The 25,749-nt window shown below is 47.8% G+C and overlaps 11 protein-coding genes across 11 annotated transcripts; 7 read left to right on the forward strand and 4 right to left on the reverse strand.

Annotated features, from left to right (window-relative positions):
- Nucleotides 1–1,181: 1,181 nt before the first annotated feature.
- N7520_003727 (putative monooxygenase) lies at nt 1,182–2,599 on the forward strand (the record flags this gene model as incomplete). The annotated part of the gene is made up of 2 exons (XM_057137662.1): nt 1,182–1,428; nt 1,509–2,599. The coding sequence occupies 2 exons, from the start codon at nt 1,182–1,184 to the stop codon at nt 2,597–2,599; spliced, it is 1,338 nt and encodes a 445-aa protein (XP_056998127.1).
- Nucleotides 2,600–3,520: 921 nt separating this feature from the next.
- Nucleotides 3,521–3,919, forward strand: N7520_003728 (uncharacterized protein; the record flags this gene model as incomplete). Its single annotated transcript, XM_057137663.1, has 2 exons — nt 3,521–3,615; nt 3,805–3,919. 2 exons carry the CDS (start codon nt 3,521–3,523, stop codon nt 3,917–3,919), a joined length of 210 nt encoding a protein of 69 aa, XP_056998128.1.
- Nucleotides 3,920–4,439: 520 nt separating this feature from the next.
- On the forward strand, nt 4,440–6,151 carry N7520_003729 (bZIP transcription factor; the record flags this gene model as incomplete). The annotated part of the gene is made up of 4 exons (XM_057137664.1): nt 4,440–4,731; nt 4,812–5,416; nt 5,473–5,956; nt 6,105–6,151. 4 exons carry the CDS (start codon nt 4,440–4,442, stop codon nt 6,149–6,151), a joined length of 1,428 nt encoding a protein of 475 aa, XP_056998129.1.
- A 238-nt stretch (nt 6,152–6,389) lies between these two features.
- N7520_003730 (uncharacterized protein) lies at nt 6,390–8,437 on the reverse strand (the record flags this gene model as incomplete). The annotated part of the gene is made up of 8 exons (XM_057137665.1): nt 6,390–6,714; nt 6,767–6,904; nt 6,957–7,043; nt 7,105–7,188; nt 7,246–7,543; nt 7,608–7,845; nt 7,907–8,081; nt 8,133–8,437. The coding sequence occupies 8 exons, from the start codon at nt 8,435–8,437 to the stop codon at nt 6,390–6,392; spliced, it is 1,650 nt and encodes a 549-aa protein (XP_056998130.1).
- A 561-nt stretch (nt 8,438–8,998) lies between these two features.
- N7520_003731 (enoyl-CoA hydratase/isomerase family protein) lies at nt 8,999–9,910 on the forward strand (the record flags this gene model as incomplete). The annotated part of the gene is made up of 2 exons (XM_057137666.1): nt 8,999–9,405; nt 9,469–9,910. The coding sequence occupies 2 exons, from the start codon at nt 8,999–9,001 to the stop codon at nt 9,908–9,910; spliced, it is 849 nt and encodes a 282-aa protein (XP_056998131.1).
- A 287-nt stretch (nt 9,911–10,197) lies between these two features.
- N7520_003732 (uncharacterized protein) lies at nt 10,198–10,671 on the forward strand (the record flags this gene model as incomplete). Its single annotated transcript, XM_057137667.1, has 1 exon — nt 10,198–10,671. One exon carries the CDS (start codon nt 10,198–10,200, stop codon nt 10,669–10,671), a length of 474 nt encoding a protein of 157 aa, XP_056998132.1.
- Nucleotides 10,672–12,855: 2,184 nt separating this feature from the next.
- N7520_003733 (uncharacterized protein) lies at nt 12,856–15,937 on the forward strand (the record flags this gene model as incomplete). Its single annotated transcript, XM_057137668.1, has 5 exons — nt 12,856–13,162; nt 13,219–13,499; nt 13,576–13,819; nt 13,892–14,319; nt 14,612–15,937. 5 exons carry the CDS (start codon nt 12,856–12,858, stop codon nt 15,935–15,937), a joined length of 2,586 nt encoding a protein of 861 aa, XP_056998133.1.
- Nucleotides 15,938–16,098: 161 nt separating this feature from the next.
- N7520_003734 (MIF4G domain-containing protein) lies at nt 16,099–18,658 on the reverse strand (the record flags this gene model as incomplete). Its single annotated transcript, XM_057137669.1, has 2 exons — nt 16,099–18,315; nt 18,368–18,658. 2 exons carry the CDS (start codon nt 18,656–18,658, stop codon nt 16,099–16,101), a joined length of 2,508 nt encoding a protein of 835 aa, XP_056998134.1.
- A 210-nt stretch (nt 18,659–18,868) lies between these two features.
- On the forward strand, nt 18,869–19,347 carry N7520_003735 (signal recognition particle 14 kDa protein; the record flags this gene model as incomplete). The annotated part of the gene is made up of 2 exons (XM_057137670.1): nt 18,869–18,895; nt 18,991–19,347. The coding sequence occupies 2 exons, from the start codon at nt 18,869–18,871 to the stop codon at nt 19,345–19,347; spliced, it is 384 nt and encodes a 127-aa protein (XP_056998135.1).
- Nucleotides 19,348–19,608: 261 nt separating this feature from the next.
- Nucleotides 19,609–21,257, reverse strand: N7520_003736 (cytochrome P450; the record flags this gene model as incomplete). Its single annotated transcript, XM_057137671.1, has 4 exons — nt 19,609–20,522; nt 20,594–20,770; nt 20,824–21,032; nt 21,082–21,257. The coding sequence occupies 4 exons, from the start codon at nt 21,255–21,257 to the stop codon at nt 19,609–19,611; spliced, it is 1,476 nt and encodes a 491-aa protein (XP_056998136.1).
- A 438-nt stretch (nt 21,258–21,695) lies between these two features.
- N7520_003737 (uncharacterized protein) lies at nt 21,696–24,968 on the reverse strand (the record flags this gene model as incomplete). The annotated part of the gene is made up of 2 exons (XM_057137672.1): nt 21,696–24,620; nt 24,669–24,968. 2 exons carry the CDS (start codon nt 24,966–24,968, stop codon nt 21,696–21,698), a joined length of 3,225 nt encoding a protein of 1,074 aa, XP_056998137.1.
- Between the last annotated feature and the right edge of the window lie 781 nt (nt 24,969–25,749).

Raw genomic sequence — 25,749 nt, forward strand, 5'->3', positions numbered from 1 at the left:
CACCTTTATCACTCTACTATGGCATTAGGGAATACTCGTGGATCTCCTCTGTGGCTGGTTCGCTTGCCACCAATCACAACGTTTGGAGTTGACGCTTACCCGTCATATGACGACGCCAGAGTACCAGCTTTGCTCCAGACAATCCAAATTTTGAACTGGTATAGCTGCTCATCTGATAGATCGGATGATCTCTCTCGTGCATTTTTGGACCTGAAGAATATCTTGGAAAATACCGATCTAGAAGGATTCTGGAATTCTCTACCGGGCGCTCTGATTTGGTGCCTTATTATTGGCGTCCGGTTGTGCCCCCCTGGACCCTTGCGTACATGGTATCTGATGCAGACTGCCAGAGTGTCATGCACAATGGCAATGCATCATACTGACAGAGTTTTCCAAAGCCTCCACACTGTCTTGGAGGGGTTGGATGGAGGACAAGACGTGGCGAACACGTTCCCATGATAAAATTGCGGGCACGGGATATACTTTTGGAGGTTGGGAACCATAGATTAGCGAATCAAGCTTACGGGAAAAGTTATTCGGCAATTCCACAGCATAAGAATCAGACTTACTCCGATTCCGCCAAGTCCCGATTCCGCCAAGTCCGGAGAAAAGTTGTGGGGAACGTCTGGGGTGGCGGGGCAAGGAGATCCGCAGAGAGATAGACCATACTGCACATCTATGATCTATTCTCGTTCAATGATATGCATGTCAAATTAATTTTCCTCCGTATGACTCGATATTCACAAATTTTATCACCAATTATACTGCCACGAATTCCGAGAATTTTTGCTGTTTATCCGGAGTTGTGATAAAAATACTATTTTCAGGATGCTTAATTATTTCTCCCGGTAGCGTAGACTTCATACAGTCGCGGATAAAGTCCAACCAGGATTCTTGGATCATCCAGTAGAGTTGAGGCTTGGTCAGCCCCTCCGTAGAGGACTTGTGGGGAGTTGTGGGAGAAGCGGGAAAAATCTCATCCGCCCTCGTCATCCTGAGACCAAAATGTGATGGCTAAAGGGCCTCGGTGAAGGGAACTTCGGGAAATTTAAGAATCTCCTATCGCCGTCATTCTATTGACCTTTTAATTCAATTCTTCTCTGTCAATTATTCAATCCCTCTACCTTCCCACCTCTCCGCAATCCCCCACCATTTCCTTACTTCCGCTTATATCCGACATAATGGCAAAGACTCCTCAGGATTTGCAAATCGCCATTCTGGGCGCCGGCATGGGTGGTCTTACCACTGCTCTTGCTCTGGCTCAGCGCGGTTTTAAGAACATTGATGTTTATGAGCATGCACACGATCTTGGTTTCGTTGGCGCTGGTATCCAGCTTGCGCCTAACATGGCCCGTGTTCTGGATAACCTCGGTGTCTGGAAGGGCATTGAGGCTGAGGCTGTAAACATTGGAAGCACTTCTGTCCGTGGTATGTCTATCTTTATAACCCAAATGGTACCTCTAACCTTGAAGAACGGAGTTGTGGTAACTAACAATGGCTGTTTATAGTTGGTGCCGATGACAGCGAGCTTGCCCACGTCGAGCTTGGCTACATTTTGGAGACTTACGGATATCGTCACATGGTCGGTCACCGTTCATCATTGGCCAACGGCCTTTACCAGGGCTGCCTGAAGGAGTCCGCTATTAAATTCCACTTCGCTACCACCGCATCTGAGGTCGACTCATTCGGCCCCCGGCCGTCATTCACCGCTACCCCTCGCGACGGCGAGCCCTCCTACAAAGTCACATGTGACGTCCTGCTAGGAGCTGACGGAATTAAGAGTGAGACTCGCGAATCCATGCTGAAGCTCCTGAACGTCGAGGCCACCATCAGGGATACCCACCAAGCCGCCTACCGTATTATGATCCACAAAGAGCAAATCAAAGACGACCCCGAGCTTCTGGCCCTGATTAATAGCACCCGAGTTACCCGCTGGATCGGCGAAAAGCGCCACATCATCGCCTACGCCGTCTCCAACAACACAATCTACAACATCTCTACCACCCAGCCCGATACCAACTTCGCCGGAGCCCTCAACGCCACTTACACTACCAAGGGCTCCAAGTCTGCCATGATGGAGGTCTTCAGCGACTTCTGCCCCATGGTCAAGCGTCTCCTCGACTACGTCCCCGAGGGCGAGGTCTGCGAATGGAAGCTGCGTACTCATGATCCCCTCCCTACATGGGTGCACCAGCAGGTTGCTCTTGTTGGTGATGCCTGTCACCCTACCCTCCCCCACTTGGCCCAGGGAGCTGCCCAGGCCATCGAGGATGGAGCCGTTATCGCTGCTGCTCTCGCCCGTCTCCCCGATACGACCCCCGAGTCCATTAACAAGGGTCTCCGTGTCTACGAGAAGGTCCGCAAGGGTCGTGCCGAGGTTCTTGTCGAGATGGCGGCGGCTTCTGGCCGTGCTCTGCACTTGGGTGACGGTGCTGCTAAGGCGGAGCGTGATCGTCAGTTCGCTGCTCTCAAGGCACAGGGTGGTAAGGGTCCTGTGCCGGATAAGTGGGCTGATGCCGATGTCCAGCGTGAGATCTATGGATTTGACTGCGTCAAGGTCACGGAGGAGAAATTTGACGAGTACTTTTCCCAGATGTAAGCGTGTTCTTCTTTGCTTATAAGGGTTTTATCTTGGCATTTTGTGAAACTACTGGCTTTCACTTGCTGTATATCTTATTTTTCTCCTGTTTATATTCACGAGCCTGCGGGAATAAGAGCTTATGACGATATGTGCAATTGCAATTTCCGAGAACTTTACTAAGATTTATTTTATCCAGAGAGGGTATCCCGCGTGAGATTAAACTTGCCTAAAAGTAGCACGTAAAGTCATGTTGATTGTTCATAGCTGGAATCAGTTGATTACTGCACATGGAATGGACGCTTCAAATGTCGAGGTGATCGTATAAGCTTTGATCAAGACGCTCCAATAGGCATGATTTATAACTTTACTAGTCAACATTTGAAATCTTGACGAGAAATGATTATGACAAGAGAAACCCAATAATAAAAGTAGTGAGACCAGCCAGACTAGGAACCCGGATCGAACAGACGCCGTTAGTAGTGGTTTTAGCTATCGGATTTACGCACACGTAAGAATATTTCGTGTTGGCAAACGACCCATATCACGCAACGTGTTGAATGGAGTGCAATTAAAGTTCGAACCTGGGCCAGGGTTGACCTCAAAACCGATCAAATTTGATGGTGGGGGAGTGCTATTTAGCGGTTTCATCTGCTGAGCAACGAATGCATCACTGTAAAATCCCGTGTTAGCAACCTGAGTCTGTCTCCTAGTCTAGATGTGCAGAGAAAAACATACAAAAAGCATTTTCCACAATCGCGTGCTCGATAATGATATTCAGAAACATCAGTTGGCCAGTACCGAAACCGCATGTTTCATTGGTTTATGACGTATGTTTTGGCAGTAAATGGTGTGAAGTGTCTGCTCAGCCTCAATTTTCAATAAATCTGGTTGATTTTGCAGTAAGGTATCTTCCCTTGAATTAACCATCTGTCGATCAAAATGGAGAGCTTCTGCCGTGATGCTTTCAGTCAGGAATTGGTGGATGACGGTCGTACTCTCAAAGCTGTTCTGAAAGACGACGCTGGAAACGAGGTGTAATCCACTATTGATCTCAATGGAAACATAGGAATTGATGGAGATATATGTACGTATATCCCCTGATGGCTTCCCATCGTTCTTTCCTCTACAAAAGCAACATTGTTCCCTGCCGCATTGTTCCAAGGCATTCTAGCTAACGCCAAGAAAACCTTGTCGTTTCGTACGAGAATGGAAATCTCACCAAGGATCACTCTTATTCGAGATGAGACCATTCATCAACGATGCCAAAAGCTGTGGGTCTATGCTCTGCTTCTGCCGAGACCGGCCTCGGTGATGCTGATTACTACCATCGCTGATTGAACTTGAAGGAAGTAATCGGTATTGACACTGGCAGGCTTGTATGGATGGAACAGAGGACGTGACTAACCTACATGCCCATGGGGAACAATCACAGAAAGGAGGATTTAGAGACGAGAACATCCCTGCGGCAGCGGAGACCTGGTAGGTGTATTGGACTAGTAGAGACGGAGCTATGGAAGTGGCCAAAGACGCAGAGAAAAACGGAATGGATTGTGAAGACTTCCATAAAAAAGTCGTGGGATTGGTTTGAGGGGATATGTAAATGACTGAAGATGATTGAAGTTTGATAAGTTACGGGGCGAGGCTGAATGATGTGTGCGAGCAAGCCGTGGACATGTGAATAATGGGATTGAGGGCTAGAGAGCAAGCTGTCAGTTTAATCTGCAGATCCAAATTTCCCCGGATTAAATATGCAATTTTGCACAATTTATGCGGACGCCACATCGGAAAAAGCGGGGAAACACCCCTGGACACGTTCTTTCCCCCACATCTACCCCTTCCCCATCATTGAGCCATAAGCATGTCGACTTCTGCCTCTCGAAAACGTAAAGGGACCTCGGCTTCTGATCAGCAAAGTGACAGGAAAAGACTACAAAACCGGATCTCCCAGCAATGCTTCCGTGAAAAACAAGCTACTTACATCAAGCACCTAGAGCAGTTTGTGAACAATGTGGAGGGATCCGATGGATTTGAATTCAGTGATGCATCAAAAAATCTGCAGCTGATTCGTGAGAATCACAATCTGCGTGAGTCGCTCCTCGGTATGCGAAAGAAACTTCTGAGTTTCGGCGCTCAAGCGACATCCATGGCCAGTATGTATACTATCTAGTCTTCTAGCTCAACTGGAGTATGAGCTTGCAGATCCTCATGAGCTGACCAAAATTTTATTTAGATTTGTCGGACGGAGTTTTGGACCCAGCTCAGAATGTAAATCATTCACCGACATACCTGAATGATGATGAACCCATAACAAACATTGTGCATCGACTTGAACCTACCAATATCCATACGGAAAGAGACAACTCTGTTGTAGCAACCAATCTAAGTCGACTTCAGCAGGATGGTCACCGGCTTGATTCACCACGAAATGAAGAGAGCATAGCGGGAAATCTCAACGGCCACCTGGACCCACCCAGTGATACCCCTATCGTACTTGAATTTGAGGCTGCTAAGCCGTTGTCGACCGATACAGATCTCTCAACTTTCTTTGCAGGGGGACTAGTTAATTTCAGTCCGTTGAAAGGGCTCTTAATCCAAAAACCCCCAAATGCCTCTACCAAATCACCGCTGCTGATACTGGAATCTAAAATACAAAATGCCGTTCAACAGTTCAGCCTCCAATCACTTCATAATACTATTAGCATACTTCCTTTCGTCGGTGATCTATCCACAACTGAGATTCAACAGATCGATAACCAAACGCTCATCGATATTGTGCATCTGGTCGCTCAAGCTATGTTTCAAGGGAGCCGCGTTGGAGGATACACCCTAGTGTTGGTAGAAGCTCCATTTGCCAATCCTCAAAGATCACACTATGCTCACTAATATTTTAGTGCCCAATTGATATCGCCGAAAGGGTGCTTGTTTGGCGAAGTAATCCCACCAGCGAGAATCGTAACAGGATCGAACCGCCCTTTCGGCCCACGGTACTTCAACAACGGTTTCCAGATCACCACCCCGCAATTGATTTGCTCTATTGGAATGAGCTACGCGATCAGCTTATCCTTTGCCATGAGGAGATTGACTTTGGCTCGACTGTCTATCGCTGGCAGCTTTCCTCGGTCATCGAGTTCCCTGAGCAGGGAGTTGCGGTTTCGTCGTTGGAGCTCTTTAGCTACCTGGCCAATCCTGCACAATACAATCTAAATGGAGTAGTTGAAGAGGATGTCATATCCATTCCCATTGTTGATGTCACAGCGCGAGATATAACAGCCCAAATGAAGGAGTTGGCTGCCTCTTACGGACTAGATCGATTTGAGGAACGAAAACTTCCGGCATGGATGGCCCATGAATATCCCTTTCTTGATATGACTAACAGTAAGTCGGTTCCGGAAGATCTTGAATTGGTCTGTCTCTTTTTTCTGACTATACTTACAACCATAGTTATAACGAAATACCCGGTCGTCACTGTAATGCATTTTCTTTCCCTTTCTGGGAGATTGAATTGTTGACAACTGATCTGAAGTACCTGTCTTTCAATACTGGTTACAGGCAGTTTCGCATCAGCCTTGAGCGTGCTAAGTCCGCTCCTAGGATTGATAGAGCAATATATGTTGATTCAGCGGGCAATTCATATGATGTTACGTACAAAAGACCTTCAAAAATGTTCGGGTATATAAATACTTTAGGCACTCATCCTGGGCTTATTCCTATTTGCCCCCTGGCTAGGATTTCCTCCTTATACCCCTTGGTGTCCACATCGTCCTTTCCTTCCTGTCTTTATATATCATTTGTCCAAAATCGAAGATCATTACACTTTGTTTTTCCGCTTTTCAGCAAGCTTGATGGGAAGTTGACTGCGCTGAAGCTTTCCCGTCGGATTCTTTGGCAGGGCTTCAATATAATGTAGCCCACCACGTAGCCGTTTATATGGCGCGATATGTTGATTCACCCATGCTTGGATCTCATTCAATACCCGTCGACGCTCACTCACTGGTACCGAAGGAGCCAAGACCGCATAGCCAATTGGCCATTCGGTTTGACGTTCAAAATCCCAATAACCACAGACAGCAGCCTCGATTACTTGCGGGTGAGAGCCGAGGATGCCTTCAAGCTCGGAGGGGGCAACTTGATGTCTACCATGGTATCAGCAAATGCAAATTGTGGGGCAAGTTAGTGGATCTCTACCCTTTCACCTTGATCATCTCCTTTCGGCGCTCCTGGAACCACAGAAATCCATCATCGTCCATTGATAGAACATCGCCGGTTCTCATCCAACCGTTGTGAAATGTTTCTTTGTTTGCTTTTTCGTTATTTTTATACCCCCTATATTGATGCGTTAGTAACGAGTAAACGCTGCATAATCTCATACTCCTACATGAAGACCGTGGGTCCTCTGACCAGAACCTCGCCAGGCTTTCCAGCCTCCACGTCCATGAGATGCTCATCAACAATGCGGATTTCGCTAAGATTGGTTGTGAGTAAGTAAAAAAGGATCAAACGCGACAGGGCAAAGATAGTCATACACCTGAGGTAACACTCTGCCTACACTTCCTGACTTTTCTATCGATTTGAGATGTGGCAACGTGGCGACTCCAGTCTCACTCATGCTACATTATATAACTGTCAGCCAATATAGAACACACAGAGATAGACTTCAAGCCTACCCATATCCTTGAACAAAGTGTACACCTTTGAATACACTCTGTAACTTCTGGACCACTTCAGGCTGCAATGTGGCACCAGCAGTCAGGATATATGAGATACTCGAGAGGTCAAATTCCTGCGCCAAGGGATGTTGAACAAAAGCCACTGCTACACTAGGCACAACTTTCATGATTGTCGCTTTGGCCTCGGCACATGCCCTGATGTATTTGGGGAGGGTGTATTGTCTCATAACACCGATGTACGAGCCCACAAAAGTAGGGACAATCATGGCGCCCAATACGCCAAGCATGTGGGCAACTGAAAATTGAGAAGGAGTCTTAGCTAGAAATCTCCCGTCCATACAGTGCAAGATGGTACTCACATGGTGCAAAGAATATTTCTCGAGCATTGCAGTTGTTCAGCCACGGATCACTGATTCGCGCTCCGGACAAATGCGCGATGAGATTGTGGTGGCTCAGGAGAACAGCCTTGGGATTACCGGTTGTTCCTGAGCTGAAAAGAATCAGGCAGGGGTGTTTTCTGTTATCCTGTCCCGTAAGATTGAATGGAGGCAATGGATTCAAGCCTGCCGGAGGCTGATCGATGAATGACCGAGGAAACTTCAAATTATCATGCTTTAGCAAAGATGGGCCTTTTTAAGGGGAGGAATCGCAGACTTACAGCCCCTTCATCGTCCCCGAGCTCCACTATAGTGGGGGTATGCTTCAGCCCTTCAGCTTTTTGTAACCCATCAAGCATTCGCTTCTTGAGATGCGGCTCAACGGCGATAATCTTCGGCTCAACAACGCTGATCGCATTACCTAGCTCTGCGCCAGACCAGGCAATATTGATTCCACTTTCAGATGATTAGCATATCGAGAAGCTCGAGTAAGATAGACGAACATACGCAATGACGCATCCCATCCACATGATAGAATGAGCAAACAGGGAGTAGTCGACGGAATTGGTCGAGTAGATAATTGCAGTATCACCTGGTGCAAGATTGTAGTGGTGTCTGAGCACAGCAGCGCCAATAGCAGCCTGTTTTCGAAGACCTCCGTAAGTGATCTTTTTATTTGGGGTCTCCAGGTCCTCCACAATGATTTTGTCATGGTTGACCACATCCGGGTTGTAGGTGTTCAAGAACTCCGCAAGGGACATGCCCTCTGGGACGGCATAAGGCGGGAGAACAGAACGGAATATTTTCTCCATTTTTGAAGAAGAAAGTTGTTTTTGCTTTGGGAATCTTGTCTTAGATATTTGCTGGGATGCGTGCAGATTTCAGACTTCTTAATGAATTTATAAGAATATGCAGGGGTTGATCATTGGGTGTGAGGAGTGTATTGAATGTCATCGAAGAAGACAGGGAATGTGAGATGTATGACAGATATCTCAATCCATTAAATCCACCAGATTCAGTAGAGACTTTACAGTTAAACCATAGTACGAGTATCTCGAACCGGCCTGTCCATGCAACCCCTTATCTTCTTTGAATCTCAATTACAAAGTTGGAAACAATAAAACTACTATTCACAATACGCTAGTAAACTGTAACAGATTGTCACATATAGTTCAACGCTTCGCAGACTGGTACAGTCAGACTTTCCTTACTACTATACTTTTCGCTTATATTCCCTTGTTCTCGGCGGAAGGGAACGGATCCTAAGAGTGCAGTCATATATTTTGAAGAGTAAACTGATTACTTTGATATACTGATTTCTAGAAAATTTCTACTTTTATACTATTACCTTTCAGGGTATATTCGTTTTCAAAATGTCCGACTCGCTAGCCACCCAGCCACCCTCGACAAGCACATACCTGCTATCGTTTCCAACTCCTCACGTTCTCCTTGTAACCATCAATCGTGAGAAGTCACGAAACTCAATTCCGTTCGCCGGACATGCGGAAGGAGATGCCCTCTTCACTTGGTTTGATCATGAGCCCTCGTTGCGTGTCGCCGTAATCACTGGCACAGGAAATAAAGCATTTTGTGCCGGTGCAGACCTCATGGAGAGGAATACCCGGACCTCTTCTGTCGATAGTAAAGGTACCCAACCACGGCAAACCTCTATGCCAGCCAGTGGATTCGCGGGATTGTCCCGACGAAAGGGAAAGAAACCCATTGTCGTGGCTGTTAACGGTCCTGCCTTGGGTGGCGGGTTCGAAATCTGCCTAAATTCGTAAGAATACCCTGACATTCGAGTTTGTCTCATGGAAATTGGGCGCTGACGAAAAACCTAAAGGGACATTGTGGTTGCTGCCCCGAGTGCCAGATTCGGCCTACCGGAAGTGAACGTCGGACTCTATGCTGGAGCCGGTGGTCTTTCCAGGATTGCACGCAGTGCGGGACTGCAGGTTGCATCAGATGTGGCGTTGACTGGCCGCCAGCTTACTGCGGGGGAGGCGTTGCAGTGGGGGTTAGTTAGTCGCGTCGCGAAATCACAGGATTCTGTGGTCTCTGAAGCAGTAGAGGTGGCGAGTTTAATTGCGAGCAAGTCTCCAGACGGCGTTTTTGTTAGTCGTGCAGGGATCAGGCAGGCCTTTGAGACAGCGGATATGGAGCAAGCGAGTCAGATAACTGCGGAGAAATATGAAAGGTTGCTACTGGAGGGGGAGAATGTGAAGATCGGCGTGAGGGCTTTTGCGGAGAAGAAGATTCCTCAGTGGGTACCTTCTCGCCTCTAGTGTAGTTTTGCATAGTAGATGATTCGGAATATATGCATTTCAATCTCCAGCACCTTCCAAGAGGATATGAAATATTACTATCTGGAAGATGGATAGTAACGAATGTCTGACTGTACATTTCCGATTACATAACCCTGATACTAATCCTAGTATAAGGACGAGAGATGTTGTTCGTTGGACCGAGGTCTGAGAACCTGGCCTCGGGTTCAGAGACTCCATCTTAAACACGTTGGAAAACACAGCAAGATCATCTTTCGTCAAGACTGAGCTATCAACTTCGAATAGTAATGGCAGTTCTAGCGAGGACCCCGGTAATTATTGGTGTTGGCGATGTCACCAACCGATCGACTCGATCAGAAGATGCAAAAGAGCCAATGCAGCTGATACTGGATGCTATCCATATCGCTATTGAAGATACCGATCTATCCTCCGAAGGTCAGAAGCAGCTGCAAAAAAGCATCGACAGTGTTGATGTTGTTGCCACTTGGTCCTGGCCCTATAGTGACTTGCCGGGTCAGATCGGTGACCGTCTGGGGGTGAAACGTCTTGACCACAAGCGGCTGAGTGATCATGGCGGCCACTCACCTGGTTTAATGCTTCACGAAGCCGCCGCTCGAATCGCAGACGGGTACTGCGATGTGGCCATTGTGGCCGGTGGAGAAGCTCTTGCTTCCGGTCTGCTTATATCGTCATGCCATTGCACCCATAAACTGACATGCAGTAGTCGTTGCCCTGAATCGAGCTGGAATAACAGATCCTAAAGGGTGGACTCCACGGCCCGTGGGCCAGAAATCACTGATGGAGGAAATGGTGGCAGGTTCGCGTGGGGCACAATGTGAGGGCGAACACATTCGATCGCGTCTCTCCACTTTATATTCAGCATTTCGGAAGCTGACATGCTCGGGAACATTTAGCAGTAGCAACCCGACATGGCATTTCTCAGCCCAACCACATATATCCGATGTATGAGAATGCATTGCGTGCCCACCGAGGGCAGACTTATTATGAAAACATCCTCGAATCTGCAAAGCTTTATTCAGAATTCTCGGAGATTGCAACCCAAAATCCGGCAGCATGGACTTACGGACAGAAGCCGTCTTCAGTAGATGATTTACAGCAGACCAAAGGGAAGAATAGAATGATTTGTACCCCGTGTAAGTTATGTCTGCTATCGCAGATATTATCCCCCCGCTGATCATAAAATTAGACTCCCTTCTGATGAATGCATTCAACAACGTTAACATGGCCTCTGCCTGCATCTTGACAACTACGGATATTGCCGGCAAGTTGAGTGTTCCCAAGCACCTCTGGGTATATCCCATCGGAGGTGCTGGCTTTGAAGAGCATGGTGACTGTGAGATCGCGTAAGAGTGCCCCTGAATTTCGTTACAGACTAACATGTAAGATAGTTTGGTTGCGATCGACTTATCACATTTGTCCCTCGATTGGAAATGCAATAGATGCTGCCCTCCATCTCGCAGGGCTTAATCAAGATGAAATTGACGTGCTAGATATCTACTCGTCAGACCCCTTTCCCGTCCGCAGATTCTCGTATGGACGTAAAAAATAATACTGACATTCCATAGCTGTTTCCCCATCGTTCCTAAACTGGTTTGTGAGCAAATGGGCATATCAATCACCAATCCTTCGAGACCCATAACTCTGCTTGGTGGTCTGACCTCATTCGGAGGTGCTGGAAATAATTATTCAGGGAATGTAAGTACTTTCTAATCCAGACCGGCTTTCATCAGCTTACTTTCCAGGCACTGGTTGCAATGACCCGCGAGTTACGCCACGGAAATAAATCCAATGGATTGGTTCTTGCGAATGGCGGCTTCCTCACCCATGAGCATGCAATTGTGCTGTCAAAGAAGCCACCCGAATCATTTGGACTTCCATTGGAAGAGGCCCATCACCAAGTATCGAGTATCGGGGTTCCGGTCTTCGATGAGCGTGCTGAAGGCGAGGCAGTAATTGAGGTTAGTGGTCTACAAGAAAGCCCATGCCACTTTTTGGTGCCCCCTTTGTCCCTTTTCTTGTTGCTCTCATCTTCCTCTGAGAAATTAACGCGAAAGCTTAATAGACATACACCGTCGAATTCGATCGGAAAGGAAATCCTATACGAGGACTTATTGTGGGCCGAACTCTCAACAATCAGCATCGATTTCTCGCGATTCATGCGGATGAGTCAACTCTGTATCAAATAGCTAGAGCATCAACTGAGCCTATTGGACGTAAGGGATTTGTATCCTCCGCTACGGATGGAAAGAATCTGTTCACCCTTTCAGGAGTTACGTCATCGCTCTAAACTCCTCGGGCCAAGTTCGTTAATTAGCTGAATTGATTATTGGGCAAAATGAGTTCAATCAAGACTCTCCAAGATGAGATTACTTGATGTTGAAACTCATCCTAAGTCTAGACTGTACTACGGTAGATTCTTCCGATGGAAAAGGATGTGAGGGTCAAAGCACTCTACGGTGAGGGAACTCCCTCGGCAGTCTAATGACTTGTAATATTATAAATAATTTTAGGTACCCATAAAGAACAATAATGTCATTTTGAGCCAGTGATAGAGGTGAGGAATCGACATTTAGAGTGTGCTGGCCACACTTAGGTATTCGCGAACCGCGGTTAGTGGGTCATCTTCCAACAGTGCAGTCAGATAAATTCCAGTCAGACAATTTAGTCATAATTGTACCACGTAAGGGTTTCAAATGTAAGTGGATCTTTTCGTACATGGCTCAGCACTTATGCTAGCTCGAATTAAGTATATCCCTAAAGATATCCGTGGACCCCTCCAATTGGATGTGGCTACTTATTATGACCATTTAGGAGACACTTTATGTCCCACCATTCCTGCATGTGGTATATAAACCCTGACGGTAGGTATTTCGTATCTAGAATATTTTAACCTTGGAACAAGCGCGTTACCTGGAGTTTTGATAATGCCGCGCACAGTTGCAGAATCGCGTGGAGTGGTAGAGCCCTTCGGCAGCCATAGTCCTTTCGCAGAACCAGCTTGGTACAACTCTCTCGCCTCTCCCTACTACAAGGACAGCCACCGTGCATTGAGAAAATACGCGCGCGAATATGTCAAGAGACACATTGAGCCCTTTGCTGAGCAATGGGAAGAAGACGGCATAGTCCCAGAGGAGGCCAGGCGAAGCTTCATCAAGGCAGGGTTTATCTTTCAGGATCTGCCTCCGCAGTATCGGAATGGGGTGCCCTTGCCTTGTAATATCCCCTATGACGGTTTGTTTTCCTGGGTAGCAATGATGAAAGATTGACTGATGGTCTTTGTATATTAGAATGGGACATCTTTCACTTCATCATTCTGCAATACGAATTGGCCCAGATCCATGGCGGCGTGAATAGTGGCTTGAGTGGTGCATCAGCAATCGGTGCTCCTCCAATTGTTCATTTCGGCACAGACAAGCAGAAACAAGAATGGTTACCAGGGATCCTGAGCGGTGATGTCTGCTTCTGTCTCGGTGCTACAGAACCCACTGGAGGTTCGGACCTGGCGAATTTGCGAACCACGGCAAAGAAGGATGCGTCAGGTAAGTTCTACATTGTCAATGGAAACAAGGTTCGTGGTGGCACATTTCGTCTTACCGATCGCTTCTAACCAATAATGTGTTGTTGTGAGGCTAACCTAGATATAGAAATGGATTACTAGCGCCGCCATAGCCACACATATGACCACGGCAGTCCGAACAGGAGGCCCAGGGGCAGGAGGTGTATCTGTCCTGGTGATTCCAACGAATTCGCCCGGGCTTTCCATGCGCAAAGTGAAGAACAGCGGAAACAATGCGGGAAATAGCCAGTGGGTGACCCTAGAGGATGTGCGCGTGCCTGTGGAAAACCTTATCGGTGAAGAAAACAACGGATTCGCTACTCTAATGAAAAGTAAGTCAGTCAAACTTCATTCACCCACTCGAGTTCAACAAATGACTGACTAGCGTGATGTGAATTTGACAGATTTCAACCGCGAAAGGCTTATGATAGCCGTCAACGCCAATTCCCTAGCCCGAATCTGTTTGAAAGACGCATATGGGTATGCAGTGGACCGTCAGACATTTGGAAAGCCCTTAATTACACACCAGACCATCCGGGCGAAATTTTCCACCATCGCTCGGTACCTGGAATCACACTGGGCGTGGATCGAGCAGCTGGCGTACCATATCAAGGTCAATAATGGCGACATTGATGATCTGTCTGCACGCATAGCATTGGCCAAAGTCCACGGAGGTCGTTTATTGGAAATGGCTAATCGAGAGGCGCAGCAGATTTTTGGTGGTGCTGGATATCAACGAGGAGGGATTGGTGGGCGAGTGGAACAGATCAGCCGAGATTTGAGGATTATGGTTGTTGGTGGCGGAAGTGAGGAAATCCTCACAGATCTCGCGGTGCGCCAGGAAGAGATGTGGAGCAAAAAAAGAGCGAAAATGTGATAGAAATATGGGTAGCGGATATTCATTGATTTTATATTGTGAAAGGGAATATTACTAGTAGTATGTAACAATTTAGATGGATTAGATCATTCCCGTCTCAATCTCCCCGCGTTTCATTTCAACGCGTCCGCGTTGCGCAAGTTTTTCGCCTAAGGGCTTTCAGGGCTAGCCTACATGCCTTTACCGGGCGTGAGTGACATTTTCAAATCATTGTTCTCTACAATCAACTCATCAAATCTACCTGCAGACTCCCTCGCCATTCCGCCTATCCCGCCGCCAGTCTACGCGCCGTGGTCCACAGTTCGCAACTTCACCTCGGTTCCTTCTCTCCCAACCGCCCAATGACATTGACATACTCGATGATGATGATTTCATATCCACTGCCCCAGTCGCGAGCACTTCTGCATCACGGCGTAATGTCGTTCCCCCGCGCTGGAAAAGAGACGTGATTGAAGATTACGATGAAGACGAACTACCCCGAAGCATCAGTACACAAAGGAGAGGGGAATTAGCAGATGATGCTATCGAGAGTAGTCAACCAGAAGCTCCCGCAACCCCGGGACTCGTGGACCCAGAGGAGGAGACCGTATTTGCCTCTATCGAAGATGGAAACAAGCGTCGACGCGTCTTGGGACAAAGCTCTCTCACCCAGAAGCTGCGTGAGGACTTGGATCACACCTCTTCACCAGAGGTTCTGAACCAAGCAGCTCAAGAATCACCTGCCCCTCAATCTAGACCTGGATTCCAACATCCGAACGTACACGCGACACCTGTGCCATCGAGACCAGGGGGCATCGGAACATCAACTCCAGGTCCTGCGAGCACTCCATTTCGTAGTAAACCCCGGTTCATGCTCTCGGGCAGCAGGCCACCAAGTAGTCTGCCTCTTTCGAGCACACAGACACAGGCACCGTCACAATCTTTAACCCCGCTCGAGAAACGCAAGCCGGCTTTTGTGCTTCCCCGATCCCCATCTCCAAAGCCTACGATAGAAGATATCCCGGCGCCATTCTCGCCTTCTTCGCGCGCCCTTCGTCGTCGGGGAAAACCTCGTGCGGGTGTCTCGAATTATTTGCCTGGTGGTATGGCAGCGGATGTACGGGGCTGGATCCTTGAGATGGGGTCGAAGCGCGAACAGGCACTACAGACTCGATTACTGCATGTCAGCTCCGAGGACCGCGCATCTCAAATGTCGAGTCGGTATCTTGTGGCGGCTCGAGTAATAAGTGTTGATAACGGGATGCTTAGTAGCTCAGGTCCACTTGCATTTATCAAGGCAGAGGCTGTGAACGATTCCGCTGAAGAGGGTGCCAAGGTTCTCAAAATCCTTGCTTTTGGACCTCCTCGCTCTAAACCGCGCACGTCTTCGCGTTCTATTCCAATTCACATCCAACCGGGAGATTTGTTGGGGTTTCATCGCGGCTTAGCATGGAATATTGACCTCCACGGCCCTCAGGCTTTCCCATCTGCTGTAGAAATGCAGGCGATTTACTCCCAGGTGGATGGAGCTGAGAAGTCCAAAGAACGCTGGCTGGTGGCTATGGAATGGGACCTGGTGCAGGAAGCTACTTGAGTTGTATATTATCAGGTCTCTACTAATGTCCGAAATGAATTATGTGCAACGAAATTCATTCTCTGCATTGCAAGTTTGATCAGCAAGTTCATGATGGGTATATTCTAGATACAAACAACTGCTGAAAACAAGATCTTCATGTACAGACCATCGCGCAGTCATTAATCGCGAATCGCCTTGAGTGCATCCACAGCTACATTACAACCCCAGCGAACCAACTTCTGGTCTTTCTCCGACTCCAGAATGTCGGTCTTGGAGACGACCTTGCGAATGAAGAAAATCAATCCCTTTGCGACGTGCGGTGCGTCTTGGACGCGCATGCATATTTGCATCAAGGACTCTTCATCCTTAACCGGTTCCTCCGAGCCAGCAAGCTTTTTGTTTTTCCTTGCCTTTTTGCTCTTTTGGGATTGTTGGATGATGGTAATAAGCATCACCTCGACAAAGGTCCTCGTCTTCGGCTGCAAGTAGGCAAAGTTGAGGTTCTTCAGTATGCTGAGCGTCAGATTACCGTCCGCAATCAGCATACCATACATCTTAGCCAGGTTGATGACAGCCTTCATGCTGACGGCGGTTTCCTCGTCCTCAGGATCAAAGTCTGCTTCCTCGTCATCCATATCGCCTTTCTCGCCCATTCTCTTGAAGATGTTCCAAAGGGCAAACATGAAGGAGACCTTAATGCGGCGTCCCAGGTCACCGCAGATTCTTCGTGCAATGAGAGTGTAGTACGGGTTATGTGCGTCCTCCTCCATCGCACAGTGCAGCAGAACACGGGGGATTTCGAATTCCTGGGCACGTTTCAATCGAAGCTTGAGAAGTCTGACATGGGCATCTTGGAAGTCGTTGGCGGACATAATAGCCACGAAGATTGATCGACGGACATCAGTGTTCATTCGGTGGGCTTTGGCGAGATCGCCCAGGTCAGGCTCAGCATCACTGTCATCCTCGGAGTCGGTTGAGACATCTGCCAATTCTTTCCGAGCAGAGACCAACGGGTCCTCCTTCCAGCTTGCACCGACAAGCCACCACTTGCCCTTCTTTGAAGAGTCGTGAATGTCAGCACGGGTGATACTGATGGGTTCGGAAGCACGAATAACTCGAGAATTATTCAGAGCACCCAAAATCTTGCGCATTTTAGTGATATGCTCGGTGGTAATGCTGGCACCAACAGCATTCTTGACGCGGTTGTTCTTGAGGTCGGTAATAGAGTCTATCATGAACTTTGTGCGGACCGAAAGCTTGTCCTCGCCAATCTTAGCCACAGAGGGCTGGATGAGAAGGACGATATCTTTGAGCGCCGAAGGGTCATCCTGACGAAGCTGAGGACCAGAGATTCGAATGACCTTGAGCAGAAGTTCCGTGTTGTCCTCCGTAAGATCCTCCAAGAAGGAACGCACGTAGTCGAACATCAACGGGCTTCCAATGACGTGGAAGTTGTAGAGTTGTGACAAAAGAGAAATCAAGTTGATAACCTCTTTGCCTGCGAATGTTCCTCGCTCATCACCATTGGCATCAATCGTTTCCACAATCTTCTGCACAATCTCAGCACCAAAGTCCATTCCCAAAAGCTTGTAAAGAGCTGCGATGAAACCAGCATGGAGAATCATAAATGTGTCCTGCAAAGCAGCCCTTTCGCAGATAAGCCCCATCAACAGATCGAGTAGAGTTGATGTGACATGCTGTCGTGGGTAGTCGCGATAAAGCTTCTCAAATTCAGATACAATAGAGATGAGGTTAGCCTCGGAAAGCTTGTTCAGCTGTCCCTGGGCCTGACGCTTTAGTCGGGTTAAAGACTCCGTTTCTGGGTCTGATAGGGCTCTTAATGATGGGGGAACATATTTCTGAGGCTGCGAGCTTTCGGTCTTCGGGATTGGTGCGACGTATGGATTCTCTCGTTTCTTCGCAGGAGCTTTTTCTTCCTCGTCGAAACCATCAAAGTCACCGTCGTCGTCACTCTCATCACCAAAAATTTCCTCATCAAGGTCATCATCTTCATCACTGTCTTCATCGCTGTCTTCATCCTCCTCTTCACGCGCTTGAAGTTTCTGGGCCTTCTTTCGCTTGTTCTGGAGCCATTCGTCCGCTTCTCGTTTCCGTTGTTTACTCTCATCCTCTGACGCCTCCCCCAAATCACCCAGTAGGTCATCTAGCCCATCGTCTTCAAATTTCTTGGATGTTTTGCCCTTCTTAAGGCCAAGTTTCTTCTCCAAAGCGGCAATCTCAGCGTCATCCTGAGCGAGTTTAGATTTCACACCCGACGGAATATGAGGAACTTCTATGTCCTCGGGTTCATCGATCTCCGAATCATCTTCCTCTTCGTCATCCTCGTCCAGATCGTCGATCGTCCCCGAAATCCTCCATCGAATCCTCCTCGTCTTCTTGGTGGGACTTCTTCAGGCTCGTCTTCATGGACTTTGGGGAGGACCCGACTTTATTCTTGAGCGCCTTCTGACCTCCCTTGTTCACCAATGGCTTCTGCGCTTCGAAGTCGGAATCCTCATCATCATCACTTGCCTTCTCCATTTGACGAGGGTACTGTTTCCGTGGTTGCACATTTGGTCTCGACTTCTTCTCGTTCCGTTCCGCTTGTCGGCGATCTTTTCGTGAGGCAGGTCCGTTCAGTCGGCGCTTCTTCTCGCCATACCGATCGCGAATCCCGAGCTCGGACCGTAAGTCACGAGGCAGAGAGGTTGTATTGTGCTGCTGACGTGGACGTTTCATGTTGACCGTGTTTTGGAAGAGAAGTGATTGAATATTGATGGAAGGAAACCTATGTCTTGGGCGGTAGGATTTACTTTTTTCTGCCTGCCAAATTCCAGGGCGGTAAACTTGAACCCACAGCGGAGTTTCTTCCCCCACGAGATAAATGTTGCGTGGTCTCGACACGATATCGCCGCTTAATTGTCGCTCACCGTCACATTTTTATTCACAATGGCCCCTCCTCTGAGCCATGATGAGGTATGCTGCGATTCCCTGTGATGTCTTGTGTTGAAATTCCGCCCATTCGGCCACGCGACCACCACCAAGAGCTCCGCTAACCACGTCACCGCCAGTTCTTCTCATCTCTTACAAATCTCCTTTCCAAGACATCCGAAAAGGCACGGGGATCTGTCTCCATGACTCAAAAATCTTTACCCAATTCCGAATCCAATTCCCCACCTTCAACCCTCATTCGCATCACCGATGGAAACACCAATGCGCCGATGCCCAAGGCGGACAAGCAAGGCAAGATCACCAAGAATACATCCTCGAAAATCAAGTTCTCGACAATTGTGACATCAGATGACCTCGAGACATTCTACACCCGTTATGCAGAGCTGTGCAAGACTGGGATGACTGGAATGAAGAAGCGGGATCGCAAGCGCAAGACAAAGGCCAAGGGTGGAGCCTCAAAGGCTGTTAAGGCATAGAGCTAATTTTCCTTGTTATGGTTTCATGACTGAGTCTGGACCTCCAAGGGATATGTTCTCTCGAGTCCACTGAAGGCTTTGTTCCATTTGCATTTTATGGCGTTGACCGGCGGCTCTCTGGTAGCAATGGCTATTCAAGAGATTGTTTTTCCTTCTGGTGTACATATGTCCTAATGGTGATATTGCGCGAAGCTCATACATTTACCAATATGCTAGCCAATTCAACATATCTACGAACAGAAACCCATTCACTACCCCTGATTACCCTATCACCAATGGGAATTGTCCTTGGCCTTCTTCCACTTTGAAACCCCATTTGACACCTTGGAACTCATTCCTTCTTGCTACCTTGACAAGGCATTTGCCTTTGATTGCCCCCATAATTGAAACCAGGGCCGCCTGGTTCCTCGGGGGCTCTTTCCAGCTCCCATTAACTGGCTCAACATCATATCGCAAGATCATCATAGCAACCAAGCCTAGAATCTCCGAACTAGCAAAATGCCGACCAGGGCATATGACAGGGGAAATTCCAAACGTCATAAATTGCCCTGGGCGCCGAACATCCTTCTTCCCCTCGGTATCATCCGAACTCACCGTTTTTATAAACCTCCGCGCATCAAAAACGGCGGAATTTGCACCCCATACAGTAGAATTATATCCCATTGCATCTGCAAGAATATTGAGCATACTCCCCCGCTTCAAAAGGTACTTTTTCGCAAGTAAAGTATCCTGCAACACAATGCGCGAAGAGCACGTCGTTGTACGCGTACGCAGCACCTCTTGAAAAGTAGACAAAAGCAACGGGCATTTCTCTCTCATAGCCCCGATGTCAATATTGTGAGACTCGTCTACTGCAACAGAGAGCGCATTTGTCTTGAGCTCTTCCCGAATTTCAGCACGCAATTTCGGGCGGGTGTAAAGATCAAACAGCACCCAGAACGCCGCGGGAACAGTGTTCGACAAGAAAGCCATGGTAATGGGGATTTCCATCTTCGCGGACTCGTCCATGGAGACTCCTGCTTGCATTACCGTCTTGTATTGCATGATAGCCAGCTCGGATCCTTGCTGTGGGCCGTTGTTCTCAATATATTTCACAATGGATTTGCAAACCTTGCTACGAGCTTTCAAAGTCTTACGTGCCGTTAGCCGTGGGAAAGGGTTCACAGCCAAAGAAGCTAGATTTGTTTCGAATTCCCTATAGATCATGTCAGTCCGGAAATCCATCTTTTGTTGACTCCAGACTAACAAGAAGCCTCTGCAACCTCAAGGTTCCCATATGGATTAAGGGGACCGTATAAAGACTCTGTGCTTGCATCTGTTATGGCCTCGCGACACCATCCATATAGACCGATTTTCGGGCTCTCGCCGAGTCGATCTACATAAGGGAGCAACAACCGGGTCATGCATTTATTTGGTCCAATGACTTGCCCATTAGCGTTGGAGCCATATCATGCTTAATCTTCTGTATGAGCCCACCACCACCAGACTCCTTTTCTCGCAGTAAATCAAGAGTCTTCTCGTTTTCGATTCCTGCGACTTTCCGGAGACCCCAGGTTACCAATGGATCAAGTTTCAAAGTCTTATTGTGGCGTTGAGCTGCTTGCATTAGATCGGGTGATGTGATGATGTATGTTTTATTGAACACTATGTTTGATGTGAAGATAGGCTTGTCGCGGTTGTTCTTTCTATTGAGTATTTAGCTTTGTCTCGACGTTCTGGCAATACACTACTTACGCGAGGATAGTGAAATAACCAAACCCGGATGTTATGAGTCCGAGTAAATGTCCCACCAGGGGAATCTTATTCGTCACCACTGGTGGTTCGCGAGGGTCGCCTTTGCGGTCATTGTACACAACATATCCCATAGCGAACACGAAACCGAGCGTTAGAAGTTGAGCGGCGTCTAGCATCGTGTTGGGGGCTGGAAGACGTTCATGCTTAAAATGTTTTGTGAGAATACAACTTTGATGGTATGAATCTGATATATCACAATAAAGTACTCACAGGAGTATCAGCTGTACATGTGAGTAACATGTTGCTTGGTTGGGAGCTGATTGGCGGGCCGCGCATGGGTGTTTTACCCCCCGTCAACATTCAAATGTTTACTCACTTGGTCCAATGCGATCCTTGAATGAGTTTGAACACATGCAGTCCTTATTCCAAAGTTCTTATAGTCCTGGGATGCAAGTCTACAGGTACCCATCATGGGTACTAGTTGACGCATCTACCTACCGCTGGTATTTCCCTTCACATGCAGATATGTGCATGTTAAACATATATTTTGTTGATTGACGAAGAATTCATATTTCACCCATACCTAAATACATGTAATCTAACGTTGGAATCTATCAGCTTGTCCACTGGCTAATCCAAGAACTAATATATCTTTTGATTAAACCATCAGTCACCGGGTCTTTCACATAAGCCAAAGACGGACAGTCTCGTGTGGTGCACTGGGTTTCGAATGAAAGTCGTCCAGCTTTTGCTTGCGAATCATCAGATCCATACTTGCCCCTCCAAAAATCTATAAGCTTAATGCTAGGATTCTTTTCTGGGTCCTGTTCACTCTCTGCCAATCTTTGCAGCCACTGTTGCGGTGACACGACTTCAAACTCCGGTAGGTCAGAGCCTTGCTTCAGAGCCGGGAGCAAATCATCCTTCCAGCTGAAGGTATTTGGGTTGACCAGATGATATACCAAGTCCACGTCTGACGGCAGGGTGTTACACAGGGCAATTTCTGTGATTGATTGAGCGCATTGATCAACAGGGAGCCAGCTTGGACTTTCATCAAGTGCTGGTAGTGCACCCGTTGTCATTGCGCTGCGGAACATTAGAGCAACAGCTTCCGTGTCGTTCCATTGAGCATTCTTGGTATCGCCGCCCAGCTGACCAATTCTTAAAATTCTAGCGTGCATGGCTGTCTGACGCATTGCATTGTGCGTTATATGCTCTGTGACTAGCTTCGATCTTCCGTATCCCATAGTCTGCGCATGCGATAGATCATGGATCAAAGACTCGCGAATTGATGCAGGTTTGGGAGTATTGCTTGCGGTGCTCACACTGGAGCAAAAGAAGAACCGAGCAGGAGTTGGAAGTTTCGAACGTAGACAGAAGTTGATGAGGTTGTACGTGCCACGAATATGTTGTTGCTCAAAGGATCGGACACCAAGGTTAAAGTTGACTGCCCAGGCACTGTGGATGATACTCGTCGTAGATGAGAGCAGGTGTTCAATGACAAAGCTATCCAGACCGAGGTTGGCTTGAGAGAAGTCACTAGGCACAGCATGAAGCTTTGCAGCCTCGGAGTCCGTGAGAGAGATTTTGCGATCGGCTAACGCCTTCCACATACGAGCACCTGCAGCTGCTTGTCCAGGTGCACGTACAAGTGCCCACACCTCAGAAACATCTGGTCGTTTGAGCAGTTCGGCAATCATGAAGACTCCTAGATTTCCAGTTCCGCCCGTGACGATGACAACTTCTGTGTTTGGCTGCTGCTGAATGATCGGGTTGTGGAGAGTGAAGGATGAATATCGGGCAATCATTTCACGCATGATTTCCACTTCATCCTCCTCTTCAAATTCTTGCCCAGTCCGCAGCTTGAACAAATGTCTCGCAAGGGCGCTGATAGTTCCCTTCTCGAAAACAATATTCTGGGACAAACTGCCACTCTGGTCTCCAAGGTCGAGATCCCGCACGATACATCTCCATATCCGGGTAGTTTGCAAGCTGTCAATGCCAGCAGAAAAAATATCAGCATCTGGGCTTTCAAGTGATACACCCAAGTCATCCTGGAATCTGGATAGGAGCCAGGTTTCCAATTCTGAAACGTTAAGTGCAAGAGTTCCATTTTTCTGTCCACTGCCTTCGAATCTGGAATAAGCTCGTTGAATATCATCTTCGAATTGCTGATAAACTTGAGCGCGAATACAAGTCCCTTTGTCTGTCCTTGCATATGCCACATCCGCCCCCTTGATGATTACCAATTCCTTCGGAATTCGCGAGAACGTCTCCGCACGAGCATTCGCCGCTTCCACGGCGGGCCAAATCGTTTCCAGAAATTCGTCATTACCCAAATGGGGTGCCTTTCCAGGAGCACGGAAGATCAAAGCCCCTGGTACGGTTCGCTGAAAGCCGAATACGACACACTCCCCCACGAGCTCTTCCTCTCGAATACGCCCCTCGATCGGAATAGGAAGCACCTTTTCGCCGTTCACAAGGGTAATTCGGTCATCCAGGCGAGACATGTACTTATAATAATTGCTTTTTTCCGGATCAGGATGGCGCGTGAACAGATCTGCTGTTCGAAAGCTATTTTCCGGATTCTTCTCACTGAATGGCGCCTTCGAGTTGGACGGACCCTTGCTCGGCAATCCGTCTAGCGCAACGCACTCAAAAATACCAGGCGATATTTCATCCATGAGAGTGTAATCCGCAACGGGGCGATGCAGGCGCATATACTGCCATTCTGTATCTCCGTCGGATCGGAAGGAGGTCATGATCTGCCCAGTCTCTGTCGCACCATAGTTCGCGACGAGGTTGACACCTTGTGCAACTAGCCGATCACCGAGATCATCGGGGCAGCTCGATCCACCATAAAGAACGAGCTGAGGACTAGCAAGTGCTTCAATCCCCTCCTGCTTTTCAGCGAGGAGTTTGATGACATATGGCACAGCGCTGATTTGCTGCGGTTTGGCTACCTTCAAAGCGTCCACAAGGTTCTGATAGGTAATAGCGAGAGAGTGGTTTCCAAGGTATGCTGATTGGCGGGTGTAAAAAGCTCGTCCGAGCTCCATCAAGGCGTGTGAATGAAACAAGGGACTGATGGTGAACAGGCGCAGTCCAAAGCTCTTGCGAAAATTGGCAAGACATTGATAGTTGGTTAAGAAGATTGGTTTCGGAAAGCCTGTGCTTCCAGATGAGTGCAGGATCCAGGCCATCTTTTTGCTTTCCCTTGCTGGGTCGACGTTTGATCGCTGGAATTTTTGAGCGTTAGAAGGCCGATTGAACCAGTCGTCACGCTTCAAGATAGGAAATCTGGTACAGCCGGGCCGCTCCGAGCAAATATCGGTCACAGTCTGTTGGTATTGATTGGCGATGACAAGTTGACTGCAATCTACCATGCTCAATAGGCGAGCATACGCCGGGGCTGTAAGTCGAGTTGACAAGAAGAGAACAGTATATCCCAGCCGATTCAGTGCGAAGAACGTCAAAATGACTTCGAAGCTGGACCCAGCGAGCAAAGCAACTATTGGCGCTTTTTCCAAATTGGGATCCTGGAAGATATCAGTCGAAGTTGGCAATTGTGTGCTTGCTCAATTTACCGCTGGTGGGAGGCCTTTTTCTATATAATAGCGAGCCGCAAGATCCGTATACTTGTCCATGTCTGCTGCCGTATGTTCTTCGAAGTCATCTGCTTTTCGAACTGGGTAGCAAACCAATGGGTGATTTGCTTGATCGGACTGAGCTGCATGATCCTTGAGAAGCCCATCGATTGTCATAAATTGTTCAATCGGAGGATATCCAGCATGGAGAGTGCCGTTGAATAGGTGAGTAGCGAGGTCTTGGGTTTGGGTTTGCGATGGCGGCACTGGCACCATCGTCGTTTCAGTCATTGTAGCCATTGTCGATAATCTCAAACGGTTTAGGCTTTGAATTTGCGGACATCTGGAGGTTATTTATTTTATACGCGATTGTTGTTCAGTGGCTTCGATTCGGGGTCCCTCCGAGAACCAAGAGGGTTTTCCGGATATCCGGTTGGGGTTTCTGGAGTGCCGGAAAAGAACACATAACCATTTTCCGCGAGCACTGACATTTCATTGGAAATCGCTAAGGATATCTTACTACGAGAACAGAATATGTCACATCACTTTCAAGGTTCCGGGTTTTATAAATCAAGTTTGAAGTGATTACTTGGTTCCAATTCGGCGTGGGGGTGGATACGTACATATTGCAGGGTAAACACCGGGTCAGCTTATACAAAGCACGGATAAGTATCCGACTAGAAGTCCACGTGCACAGTATGAAACCAATAGAGCAAAAGACAGTTTTCCTAGGAATTGACCTTCGACGGGCATGCAAGGGTCAGTGATGTCCTATGAACTAGAGAGGACGGATGGCAAGAAGTGCGAAGGTCAGCTATAAAATTGCGCGTAGAAATAGAGAGATGGAGTACAAAAAATGGCAATGGAGAGAACATTGCTCAGAAGCTGAGTATAAGTCTTTTTCTCCATGGCTGTATGGGTTAAAAAGGCAAAAACAAGTGGTTCCAGAGGGGGTCGAACCCTCGACTTTGGCGTTATTAGCACCACACTCTAACCAACTGAGTTATGGAACCGCTTATGTAACATGGTCCAGTATAATGATCTATATGTTTGTCAACAAGATAATAGGTCAGAATCTAGC

Source organism: Penicillium odoratum (assembly GCF_028828045.1).
Source record: "Penicillium odoratum strain IBT 22623 chromosome Unknown utg000003l_segment0_segment0, whole genome shotgun sequence".
Classification (NCBI taxonomy): domain Eukaryota; kingdom Fungi; phylum Ascomycota; class Eurotiomycetes; order Eurotiales; family Aspergillaceae; genus Penicillium; species Penicillium odoratum.